This window comes from Dermacentor silvarum, chromosome 11 (assembly GCF_013339745.2).
Source record: "Dermacentor silvarum isolate Dsil-2018 chromosome 11, BIME_Dsil_1.4, whole genome shotgun sequence".
In the NCBI taxonomy this organism is placed as follows: Eukaryota; Metazoa; Arthropoda; class Arachnida; order Ixodida; family Ixodidae; genus Dermacentor; species Dermacentor silvarum.
The window spans coordinates 105,651,573-105,664,767 of NC_051164.1; the positions used below are offsets into that span (position 1 = coordinate 105,651,573).

General features: G+C 43.5%; 1 protein-coding gene across 1 annotated transcript; it reads left to right on the forward strand.

The window, feature by feature from the left end:
• Window positions 1–1,427: 1,427 nt before the first annotated feature.
• Window positions 1,428–12,828, forward strand: LOC119432336 (uncharacterized). Its single transcript, XM_037699499.2, has 4 exons — window positions 1,428–1,603; window positions 3,818–4,219; window positions 5,214–5,580; window positions 7,575–12,828. The coding sequence occupies exons 1-4, from the start codon at window positions 1,599–1,601 to the stop codon at window positions 8,304–8,306; spliced, it is 1,506 nt and encodes a 501-aa protein (XP_037555427.1). The 5' UTR covers window positions 1,428–1,598; the 3' UTR covers window positions 8,307–12,828.
• The last annotated feature ends 367 nt before the right edge of the window (window positions 12,829–13,195 follow it).

Sequence of the window (13,195 nt, forward strand, 5' to 3'; positions counted from 1 at the left end):
CCGCCATATGTAACAGCTTCCTTTCAGCTACAGCTGAACAGTCCAACTTAATTGTCAGTCGAGCATTCTGGTGAAGGAACACAAGCATGTACACTTTCTTGCCCTTCAGCCTGCTCCTCCTATCTGAAATTATCTGTCCAGCCGCTGAGAATACGCTCTCCGCGGGTGCCGACATTGCTGGAATGCACAAGTACTTCTTAGCCACTTCAGAGAGCAGCGTTGTGGAGCATTGCCAAGACTTCCAGAATGCTAAAGGGTTGCTCTTCCTTTCCACCGGATGTGACTCCAGATTCTAGTGAACCATTAGCTCTGCGTTCAAGGTTGCGGTTGAGCGCTCCTGTTGCTGTCCCTCAAGGAACTGCAGAATTCGGCTTCCTGCCGCAGCTTCGTTTCGAACCGCCTGCTGTCTAGATGGTTCAACTGGGACATATGTGACACTAACGCTTTATCTAGCAACTGTATGTAGGGTGCACCTGCAGAGCTTAGTGACGGGTAGACTGCGATAACGAAAAGTCCTGTGATAGTTACCACCACCACCACCATATACCACGCACGCGGGGAACCAAGTTTATGATGCAATGAGTTCGCGCGGTTGATTTTATACTATCGATAGTACTATCGAAATTACTATAGTTTTTTTTATCATCGATAGTCTGATAGTGACTCAACTATCGATAGTTCTGCATCACTAGTCCACCGCCTAGATAACAAACCCAAAACTGATTCGTAGAAACAGACATCATAGTACCATTTTTAGGTCGATCTGACCATAGCCTCCTGAAGCTATGATCTGACGCTTGCCAGTACTTTTGTTATAGTCGGATACACCTTAATTAAGTCTGCAGTGAAGCCCCGCCCACGTCCTCATAACCGCTAGCCACTGTTCCTCCGCGAGGCTGCAAATAGTTCGTACTTCAAACTTTCCCTGTTACCTAAATAAAGCGGTAACCACAAAAATAAGATTATAAGCGCGTAATTTTATACGTTTGAACTCATCTGTTAAAGTGGAACGTACAAACGACAAGTACAGTCGTATCAAGTACGACGCCATTTTGAAAAGGTCGCATGACGACGATTTTGTTTGCTGCTGTGATTGGCTGGCGGAGTAACACAACCCCGCGCGGTCAGTGTGCCTTTGCTGCCAACTGCTGTATTTTTTTTTTTAATTGTAGTTTGTAGCTCCATTTAACGCAGAATGAATGAACGAATGAATGAATAAATAAATAAAAAAGGACATTTCTAAAGACTGTGCGTCCAGTAGTGCGCCGCCCATGCCGCGGTTTGTAAGCTAACTTGCTGAATAACACAACCTTAAAAAAAGTAGATGAGAAAAGCGCACACAAGATATCGAGCTAGGGTAGTTTCGTTGTTACTTCTTACGTAAAAATACTCATGGTGTGGGAGAACCTTTTGTTGGCGTGGTACAAAATTTGTTCAGGCAACCGGGGCGACCGTCATGGCCGCGCCCTTAAGTCAAAATTCTTGTCTAGATCGCTTCATGGCCTTGCTAGCTTTGCACCAGACGGTGGCAGGCGTGATGTGAATGCCAAAAGTCGCAGCGGCGTGAAATATTGTCAACGGAACTTGATGGAACCGAGATGAGGTTAGTACAAACTCCAGATCTCGATTTGTACTTCTCGAAACAGACTGCGAGGTACCGCAGGGTCGCACTCCTGCCAGCGTTTAGTAGGTCGCAGGGAGTCTAGCAGCGTTTGCACTGGCGCTATATTTCACGCATTTGCTTGGGGATGACTTAACAGTACCAATCAAAGTAACTCGCTCGAGCGAGGAGGGAAGCCCAAATGCGAGAGATGTTTCGGAGAAGTTTTTTCGAGAGAAGCTTTAGTAAGCTGACGCCGTAGAGCCATTTTCTGTTGGTAAAATGTACGGCTGAATTTAAATATCCCCAGCACCCATGTGGTAAAGTGTCTATTTGTACAAATGTTATGCGTTAATATTACGCACGTGCGATTGCAGCTCGAGAGTGAATTCGAGCGCGTGCTCCTTGTGAAATCGCCTGAATAACAGAGTCCGGGTCCACGAAACTTGTCTAATGTACGAGCGTTTTCTCATTATCCTGATTTCGAGAGCCTGCCACTCATAATCAGAATGCCGAACCGAATTTTCTTTTGTTTCGGTTTTCGTTTAAGTTCTCTGGAGTGAGAAACTAGCGGTTCGTACCGCGTCGAACCCGTTTCTGTTCATCTGAATATTTGAATTTCATAATACAGCCATAAGTTTCTTTTCTACAAAAACCCGACAGCGCACCTGGTCTGTACGAAAAGATTGAACTACGAAACGCGTGCTGCAGGTCTTCATGCCGCAAGTAGCAAGTAGTTACACAGAAGTATGCCCATCTGACAACCGATACATTAAAGACAGCAAAGCTCTATAAGCGAGTTCCCACACCCTCCTGAAGTAAGAGGAGTGTGTTGGCCGACTCACGGCTACGCTCAAAGCAGCAGCAGTTCAAGCGCGGCCGCGGTTGGTTCTTCTTGGTGACGGCTCCCACACAGGCTGCGTTGCAGCACCGCGGTGTCTGCCATCCACTGTCGTACAAACTCCAGACACGGTATTATGCGACGTGAGAAACGAAAATTACGGATTGCTTGTTAAGAAAAAATTAAAAATGCGCGCATAAGTTATCTATTCAAGTGCAATATACACAAGCCAACTTTTCTTTTTTTCATATTTCATTTCATATTTCAAACTGCGTTGAATTTACATTTGATAATGACCAGCATGCCCCACGAAATCCATTGCAGAACTCCTCTTGCAGCTACGCTGCAAAAACACATTGCAGATGCACACTTATAAAGCAATACATAATTTCTACCGCACTTAGTTGTGCACTAGATGTGATAAAAAGCGGCCGCCTAGCTAGGACATTTCAAACACTCGCGATACCTGCCTTCCGACAAACCATGTTAAAAACCGCAATAAATGTGGTGCCACTTCTAAAGTGACAACAAGCCCTTGTGCGCTCACAAATTAAATAGTACGATCAAGATACAAGTGCAGGCAACATACAATGCATGCATGAAAAGTTCCAGAGAAGGTGAGCCACCTGAGCCCCCAAAATTTTTTTTCTTTTTCCTTCCGTGTTTGTTCCGCGCTGGAAAAAACAATGTTCTGGTTCACGAAAAAACAACTTTTCTGGTTCGGTTCCAGTTTGGCTCATGAAACTGTGACGCGGCCGATCACAAAGTCATGGACGCTGAAGTTTTATCAGCGAAACGCATCTGGCAGCAGTTTTTCGACGACCTTTATTTATTTCCACAAGATTTGTAATGTACATTCTACTGGGTGGTTTGTTTATGTGCACCAAATGGCATGACATAGTTGTGCAGTTTTATTTTTAACAGATAAATTTCAAACATTTATGTGCACGCTCCCCAATCTGTTAGCTCTGGCCATTCTTTGCATTCCTGTCATGATGTCAGCATCTTTTTTCGACGTCTTCGAAAAAAAAAAAAAAAAAAGCGAGGGGGGACTGTGCAGGACTCCACAGTGCTGACACAGCGCATTTTAAAGGAATGCCAATATTCAGCCAGTCAGAACTGTAGGGAACCTCGGCCTTCCAGATGCCCTGAAGTTCAAAGATGATGGGCCCGTTACCTAATCAGCAATTGAGATAAGCAAGGTATGTCTAGAGTATCAGTGGAAAAAAAAAAAAAAAACATGGAAGAGATGGGGGCAGGATCGAACTTTTCAAGGTAAAGCAGATAGGCAAGGTGCTACATTATGAAATGGTAACATGTAAGTAGCTCACATAGGCTTGATCACATACGCAGTGTGACTTGATAATGTCTTCCAGTGGCAGCTGGCGGAGGGTCGTGCCAACACCGCGCACCCTCACCCTCTTTCTGGTACTGCTTGGCTTCGGACTAGTGCTGTTCATCTATCTGCCACGATCGTTTGAGCAACGCCTGGTTCGATCACCACGCCGAAGAATTCCAGTGCTGCTAGCCTACGAAGGCGAAGCCGAAGTGCACACATTCTTCTGCGACACACACACAACACAATGCCCACGCATCGAGTTCACACCTGCTTCTGGATGGCAGGGAGGAATCCCAGGCGTGCCCGACCTGCACCTGCTCTCGGCACACTATGACACCCGGGTGTGGGTGCATGGCGGAAAGAATCGGCACCATGTCAGGCTCCTCGGTGTCATCAAATCGGAGGACGCAGACTCTCTTCGCTTCTTCTGCCAGATGTGGTGAGCACTTTTACTGCCATTTTTGTGTTTGTGCAACAAGCAGTGTTGACCCCTAGCTCCAAGACGAGTTGCTATATTGAATGAAACGTAAACTTACAATACCAGCCTTTACATTAGATGCCTATCAGTCGTACGTCGCTTGATTTTTATGCAGTTGCCCTCTACTTAATGTTTGGTGGCTGTGAAACTGACAAGACCTTTTTCATGGTTACAGGACGAAATTTAGAAAAGAGTGAGAAGAATAAGGGTAACCAAGGGCTAGATTTTTTTTTTTTTTTTGTCTGACTTTAACTTTCACGTGGTTTTAGGCTAGTTGAGTTCTCAAAACTAGTTGAAATTAGCAAGACCAAACGGCTACGACAGCAATAAACAAGGCAGTCAGAGTTTAATTCTTACGCAGGTGGCCGCGGTCGAGCGTGAGCAAACGATGGTCGGCTTCTTCCGGAAGTATGCAATTTATATCGAATTTCGAACCGCAGATGTTTGCTTACTTCAGCCTGTTTATTAAACTGAGTCAATAAATATAGACAGTAATAAGTAGAAAGAAGTGGACTAATCTAAACACCCTTCTTGACTGATGGCAGCGATTGGCCAATAGCAGCTGGGTATAGGAATATGCTATATGACGAAATATAGCAACCGTAAAAAAGTGAGGAGAAGGCTTCTGTTGAAAAGAGAGTGTTTGAGAGATATGTGACTTCGCGCCCCGCTTGCGAGCTCCACATGCTGCGCACGACTGCAAAATTTGGCTGTGATGTTCACGGCAGCGTATGCTATCCGCAGACTGTCTTTTTTCACCAAGCCCAAGGGGTGGTTCGGGGCCCCTTTAAGCTACTCTAGCACCCATTCTGCCATCAACTTTCTTGGGTATTGGCCCATAGCAACAACTTAACCACTGCTGAAAGCATCATATTACGAACGTGGAGAGATTTGTCTTGTAGCCGTGGTGGTGCATTCAGTGAATGCCATTTCTGTGCTTGTGACTTGCCTGCAGGTACCAGGAGCTGCCACATCCTATAGTGGTTGAGTCCGATCGCACAGAGATATGGCTTCCAGCGTGGGACGGGCGTGCACCGCCTGGCCGCTACTACCGGCCTTTCATCTTTTCCTGTCCCGTGCCGTTCAATGTCTCTAGTCCTCTCGGCAGTGGTCCAGCCAACGTGTCACTTGTTGCCGAGCCGTGTGCCTGTCCACCCAATTCTTTGGCTCTTCCAAAAACTCCCGAAAAAGACCCAAAACGTGGTATCGCGGTGTGTGTGAAGGGACTGGACTTTCCAGAAGACATCTCTGCCAGACTGGTGGAATGGCTCGAGCTCCAGTTCCTCTTAGGCGCTGACACTGTGTTCTTCTACATCTTTCAGGTAACATGTGCCACCTCTCTATTTAGAATTTTACAGGGGTGCAGATTCTGTAAATAAGGCTGTTATGCTTGGTTCGGGCATGTAGCATCAAAGTGAATGAAATCCAACGTTTTGTCACACATACTGCTGCTGGTTGCAACATTGCATTCCGGGCTACATGCCAAGGTTTTGATAAATTAATCCTTTGCACAAATCCTGTCCCTTGTAAACCTTGAAAGCCAATAGTATGCAACATGTGGGTGATACGGCAACAATAAGGCAACTTTTTTTTCTTTTTCACTTTGCTTCTGAAAACATTCTTTAAAGAAAGTCAGCTGTCTACTTGTTAACACAGAACTTTTCTAGTGCTTCACACAAATGGCTCATCTTGTGTGTTCAAATAGACCTCATACATTTTTAAGAGTATTGACAAAGCTTTATACCTCGTGTCTTAACTACAATATCTTTTTTCAAATACTTAGGTAATACAGAAGTGCTATCATTGGATAATCACTGAACAGTTTAGAATTGAATTTATAGCAACTAAACGAAAACAAAATTGTAGCGACTGACGAAGTGAAGTGTTTATTTCGTTCTGCAATATTTTGTACAAGAATGTTGAAGAACACGACAGTTTGAGACTGCAAAAAAACACATTTACAACTATCAACATTTTATAAATGAGAGCTATCGAGTACACAAAATGGCAGAAATAATATCCCCCATTTCAGTGTATGATTGATTCAATCCTAGTTCAAGAATACAACCTTTTTAATGTTCATAATCCTCAACATGGCAGTTTCACATAGAGTGTAAGTGAAGATGTCAATTGGAGGTGGGTCTCTTTTGAGTGCTCCAGGAGGTTTGGTTAAAAAGCTTGTAGAGTTAAACCTGCTTATAACGAACCTCCATATAACGAATTCCTGGATATAACGAAGTTTTTCTATTCCCCGCCGTTACTCCATAGAAGCACATGTATTTGAGACCTCTACGTAACTAAGTGGCAGCGGGAGACCCCCTCGAAATAACGAATTTTCCCAGCCGACAACCTAGAGATTTCGCCCCAAATTTTTTCATTTTTGCGCTAGCAGCAACCGGAAGCACCTTCTCCGCCGCGACGGAATGCGAAGCGGCGGCGGCGCGCTTGGCGTGCACGAATTCACGGCGACTGCAAGGCGATCTTGCCGCCGCCGGCGTTACCTTTTCCCCTCCCTTCATTCAAACCTGATCCTGCCACTTGCTGCAGCTCGAGTACGGCCCTAAATTTGCGCTACCATATCGCCATCGGCATTTCAATATGGCCGCCTCCTACGTACTTCGAGCCTAGCTCCCGTAGCTTCGACCATGTGCTGTAGTACGTGTGCTTAGGCATTAGTCTACCAATTTTATATGTTTATACGGCCGATAAAACTACTATCCTTACTTCGTATAGCCATAGTCCCTTGTATAGCGGTCTGCTAATTTGCTGTCACAATCGATGCTTCGCCTTTTCGGCGAAACTGGGACTTTTTTGTTCATCGCAACTTTAGTGTATTGGGAGTAAATCTTGAGCGATAGTTGTATTTCTGTATGAAAGCATGAGGTGCGCGGTACTGTATAGGATTTTTTTCCTCTCTTTTGGTCACGGAAAACAGGTGCGCGTTCCAATCGAGGGTGCGTTAGAATCGAGTAAATACAATAAGTGTTTCTTTTTCGAATTTTCGTGCCAAACCTGCATATAACGAAATCCTTTTTATAACGAAGTTTTTCGGGAATTTGTCAATTTCGTTTTATCCAGGTTTAACTGTATTACTATTCTCATTACGGAATTTGAAGGCTGCTTAATTGTTATTTCAAATAGCACTGAATGTTGTGATGATCGACTAATTATTTATGAAACAATATTGTAATCAGTGTTAAGTATTTTATAGGATTCCTGCAGCTGCCTTGTGATGTGCACAAATAATTCACAATCCAAATTTTCATGCATCTAAGCGTTTGAAAGGTAAGAGCTAAATTGGGACTTTACATTGCAGGTCCATCCTAAAGTTGACCTTATCTTACGTTACTACCGCCGGTTTCGTCGGGTCCAATTCGAAAGGATCCAGCTGCCAGGTTTGGATGAGCCGCACATTCCAGCCAAGCGGAGGCAGTACCTTGCCAACAACACGTGGCAGAAGCGCCGACATGAACTGGTCCCTTACAACGACTGCTATTACCGGCACATCCCAACCCACGAGTTTGTCCTACTTGTTGACATAGACGAAGTTGTTTTGCCGCGCCGACATGCAACGTGGCAGGAGCTGCTTGACGACATTGTCTCTGCATCGCCCAACATGCTGGCAACATACGCCTCCTTGGCAGTGCCCAACGTTTACTTTTTTGACCACTTTGAGCGTGAGAAGAGCTGGTCTTGGTTCCTGAGTCGTGTTACAAGGTCAGCCAACTTCACACGACCAGGGTTTGCGGTGAAAAGTTTCTTCACCACAAACTCTTCCCTGGCCGTGTTTAACCACTACACTCTGGTCCCGCTCTATGGGAAGCTCCAGCGAACTGTCCTCTTGAACAAGAAGGATGTTCAGTTAAACCACTACAGGGCTAAGTGCCCTTTTGAAATGGAAGTTTTTTGTAAGGATGACTATTTCCGTTTTACTGTGAAGGACAAGATGTTGTGGAAGCTGGAGAGCAAGTTTATGAGTAAAGTGCGAGAAACAAAGGAAGGTCTGAGAACAAAGTTTCTTGTTCACGTTGGAAAAGAGGGCACGTGATGCCATCGAAAGGTACTGGTTAGCTTAACTTCTGCAATGCAGAAGTGGTGTAATTAAGCATTTGTCAAAAAGTTGGGCACTAACCAAGTCAAATTATACTCTCGACGTTTCCAGTGGTGGGACAGCTACTTGACCTTTTGGCACAGGCAAAAATCAGATTTAGAGCAACAACAAGCATCTTGATACAGTGTTCAAAATGCACCTATATACCAGATATTGTCTCAATTTTAACCGAAATAGTAGTGAGTAGATATAGCGGAACCAATGTTATGCGCATCATGGAGGCATTCGGACTGAAAATTACCGAAGAGGTTCCACTATTTTCAATAGCATGGCTTTCCATGTGCATATATTGCGTTATAACGCTGCTTCCACGATTTAGACTTACATCAGATGTGCATTCATTTAGCACGCTTCAAACAAGCAACAAGACCATGCCCTAGTATGCGTGCAACTAAACCGAAGTTACAGTGAAGACTTGTACAGGTTTTTCTAATGTGCCAAATCTCTCCAGCATACATCTATAGAGTGTCCCAGCTAACATAAGCGAAGATGTTAATTAAAGGGTAAAAAAAGCACAATGTAAGATACGATTATAAGACCTACGGTGTTATAATCGTATCTTGCACCGTGCTCTTTTTTTTTTTTTCCTCTCTTGTAACAGCTTGGCTAACGTTAGCTGAGACACCAAGTATAGCAGTGCCATGGAACATGTGAAAGCTAAAATTATAACCACGAAATCTGCCCTTCCAATCCTGCAGAGTTGCAAAGGTCTTGACTCATAAGCACATTATGCATATGTCAGCAGTTTAAAAGAAGTATTACAAGATATTTTTAAAATTGCACCACTAGTTGCTAAAGAATGTGCTACTGGATATTATCTGAGGCTCCTTTTGATACAACCTCCTTGAGCATGCTCTGGGCCACACTGGTAGAAGAAATACTGATCTACAACGCAGACAAAAAGACCGCACAGCAGCAGTGCATTCGAACAAAAGCACGGAAACTGCGAATGGAGAACCTACGCTCCGCTGAATTCCAGGATGGCGATAATGATGACCAATGACAGCGTGCTTTAGGTTTTGAATTCAGTTTTACTGCGGAGGCAGCATCAATGGAAGGAGGCTCTCATTCTTATGCTCCATTTGGTGCAATTTCCGCTAGAATTGCGTTTTGGAGCAGGAAGGCCCAAAGGACCGCACTTGGCACAATAGGCGCAGCTGTTCCAACACTGCGTTTCCAACTTCCATAGAAAACCCTTGTTCACAAGATTACAAGCAAAAGTTCTGCACAGAACCTGAAACAGCAGAAAAAGCCATTTTATGCTTTTGGTGTGTCCGTTTCAGTATTGTACCCACGTTAGCAAGATTGTGAACAAAGGTCCCACGAGGAATCTGAAACACCAGAGTCATAATTTAACTTGGTCAATGACCACGCTTTTTATTCAAAGGCCAACTGCAATGAAATTTCACTTAGGCTAAATTGGTTATAATTGAGTCACTACTATATAAAGCAATTTTGGCAAAGCTGAAGGGCTGGTAGCTGTATAATTTCCTTATTAACAGCCATCAAAAAGCACCTAAGCAGACGTGCGCTTAATGATTAGCAGATATGACACAAATCCAAGACCAAGGCCTCAAGGATGTTCAGCATACCGCAAATGCCACACAATCTTGAAGGTCATGCCAGTTAGCCACGCTTGTTCTCAACGTTCAGGGTTGGTGGCATTTTTCTTAGTTTCGGCATCAAAAATGTATATTTTCACTAGCTTTATTGTGACGCATCCACTTGTGTTCCAAATGTACAATTTTGCACATAGGCTGCTTTAAACCAATGCTATCTCAAATTAGGCTTTTCTTACGCAGTCCAAAATTTTGTTGCCAGTTGGCCTTTAAAAAACGGGGAATGTTTTGCTCTTGTCACTTTGTTAACGGCAACTTATCATTAGGGTAGCACTTCAAAAATGGTGCCTAAAAGCTCTGTCACAAAGTTTGCTTTTCATCCAATCCGGCTTTGTGACAGAAGCTTGAAATTTTTTTTGCAATGTTATCCGAGTCACAGAATTAGGAGTCAGACTTTCTGTGATAGTGAATTGCAGATTTGATAGTCCTGGTGCAGCTAAAGACTTGAGGCAGTGACAAGGCATCAAGCTTTTCTTAAATACACACTCCACTTATGATATCTCAGTCATAACAGTGAGCTTAGTTCTTAATTCCATTTTCATAGGTGCTAATTTCAGTGCTCCATGCATGTGAGAATGCAAGTTTGTGAGAAAGAAGTCATCACAACAGAACACTAGCATAGTGCATAATTTGTAAGAAAAAGCAAGAATATATTGCCAGTTCATGCCAATACATAGAAAAAGTAATAAGAGCCTCTCATTAGACAAACAACGCTAATTCAAAAAAACCCTAGTTGCAATTGAATTCTAGAGACTGATATAAAAGTAAAATGCCAAGTTTTTCATCATTTTCATGTAAAGCCAGCTGTGCAAGGGGAGAAGTCCTACATTCTCCATGTGTTCAGACAGGAAAACCAGAGTTAGGTTCAAGACAGAGCTTCAAGTTCATGCCACAGCGATGGCTACAACCTCAACCAAGATAGCAGTTTATCAGTCACTGCAGTGTCTCGCATTCTGCACTCACGTTTCTACAACTTGAGTGACATGAATTCACCCAGGCCTTTCTTGGCTTGGGTAAATTGTTCAGATGCTTTATTTCTTTCTGAATTCATCAACAGTGGTTGACAAGGAAGAGATGCCTTAGGCCCCAACCTTTTGACAAGGGGATTTGTCATCATCATGACAACAACTGCTTTTCTTTGACAGCGGTTGCACAGCTTGCTCTCCCCAACCCTCAATGGGGAAGGATAAGCGGTAGCATCGAGTAGGGTGAGGGAAATCTAATACCCCGGTCACACTGGACACTTAAGATTGTGATCGAGCCCGATCAAGAACAATTTTCTCAAGAGCCAATCATGATTGGCTCCAAGGTGGCCGATCACTGTTGAAATGTGATCACTGTTGAAAAATGCCCTGTGTGAATAGGGTACAAATGTTCAAAAAAAAAAAAGAAAGGGGGTGAAGGAGTGAACAATACGGAAAATAATCTTAACATATAAACTGCCATCGTCAACCGCAATTCGCCCCCTTCCACAGCTTGCACAAAGGAACCAATCATGATTGAGAAATGCGATCATGATTGAAAGTGTCTCGTGTGAATGGTGTACAAATGTTCAAAAAATCCAAGAACACCTAAGGATTTCTTATGAGTTGTGAATGCAAAAGCATTAATGTCCAGCTGAACGCCGCTCAGCAGTCCTTTGAGTTGTGAACTCCTCGTGGGCAAGCAAGCACACTGAGATGCTTGGTGTGTTTTGATTTGGCCTTTCCGAGGCACAGTCAGAATGCAGACGAGAGCGAGGGTGACGTGGAATTATAGCAATGCCCTCCCCCTCACGCAACACCTGGTGTGCTACCAGAGCAGCAGGTGCTTCCTTTTTGCTCGTTCTGTTCCGTCGAGGCGCACTCGTGCATGGTGTCACAGCCAATGGGAAATAAGGCACCGTTTTGCTCCTACAGATGACAGACGGCGGCTTTTTTGCTCATTGGCCATTCGACGCTTTCACAATTAAAGAATTAAAAATAAAGGGGGGGGGGGGGGGGGGCTGATTCCTTCGAGGAGTAGGGGTGAACAACACAGAAAACAATCTTCACACGTAAACTGCCGTCAACCCGGTGGGCTTGTTTGCTCCCACAGAAAACTATGTTCCCTTGTCTGAATATGCTCAAGTACCAACAAGTCCCCTTGCTGAAACTTTGGTTCCAGAGACATCACTTGTTCAACCCACTCCTGTAGTTCTCCCTGTGTACCTTTGTCTTTTCTTGCTTCCGAGTTCTCCATCATGTTAAAGAATGCAAAGTCACCTGTATACATCAGCAGACTCATCCCGGTGACTCTATACAGGCTCAGCATTGAGTCAGAATCTAAAATTTGGCATATTAGTTTATTTTTTACTGTAACTGTCAGAGTGATAATATCATGAACAAACTCCATCTGACATGTGCCATTATTCGCTCGCACTAGCAGAAATGATTTTTACAATGGACTTTATGATTGTTAAGTCATAATTGTGTGGATGCCCTGGGCAGCTATTTTAAATCTCTTCTACAGTGCAAATATTTTTTACCCATGGCCATGGAGCTCTATGAAGTGCCTTACTGATGTATGGGAGCAGTGTTAATACCAGTGTTTGTGTAGAGAGTAAGTATAGATCTACAACCAAGTCTATGTCATGATGTGTATTGTATCTGTTTACTTGGCCATGTTTTTTACTTTTTTAATGGCATGCCTTTTCATGCTTGTGTGTATCTCATGGCGAATGAATCTCATATGTGTAGTTGTAATCGCCTTTTAATGCACTTTTAGCAAAAGTGATTTATGTTGCCTTTTTGGTTCTTGTTGAAACAAGCAGTGTATGTAAAAATTTATGCACCTTTTGAATAGACGTACGTGTTTACACACTTGTGCTGTTGTTTTGTTGTTGTTTTGGAACCGATTGTCAAGGATTTTACTGCAGCACCAACCATGCACTTAAGTTTAATTCTTTGTTAGCACAGGAAAATGACGATATTTCAGGGGTTTAAGAAAAAAAACTGTTTCACTATAAACAATGCTTTAGCACAAAATGCAGCTCTATAAATTGTAGAAAACTAATTGGTGTTTCTGGGTGCATAAGTTGCAAAATAAAATCTTTAATAAATAATTTTTAAACATTTGCGAAGCTGACATCCTGGGCTACCTACTGGGTAGCACTATGCATCTGAGCAACAATTGCAACATCTTGAAACTTGGGAACCAAACCATCGATCATCGGCATTTGATTTGAAT

Excerpts from the sequence above, each read along its gene's own strand:
- LOC119432336 (XM_037699499.2), top strand. Across the intron at positions 4,220-5,213 it reads CGCTTCTTCTGCCAGATGTG|GTACCAGGAGCTGCCACATC; the intron begins GTGAGCACTTTT and ends ACTTGCCTGCAG. Across the intron at positions 5,581-7,574 it reads TGTTCTTCTACATCTTTCAG|GTCCATCCTAAAGTTGACCT; the intron begins GTAACATGTGCC and ends TTTACATTGCAG.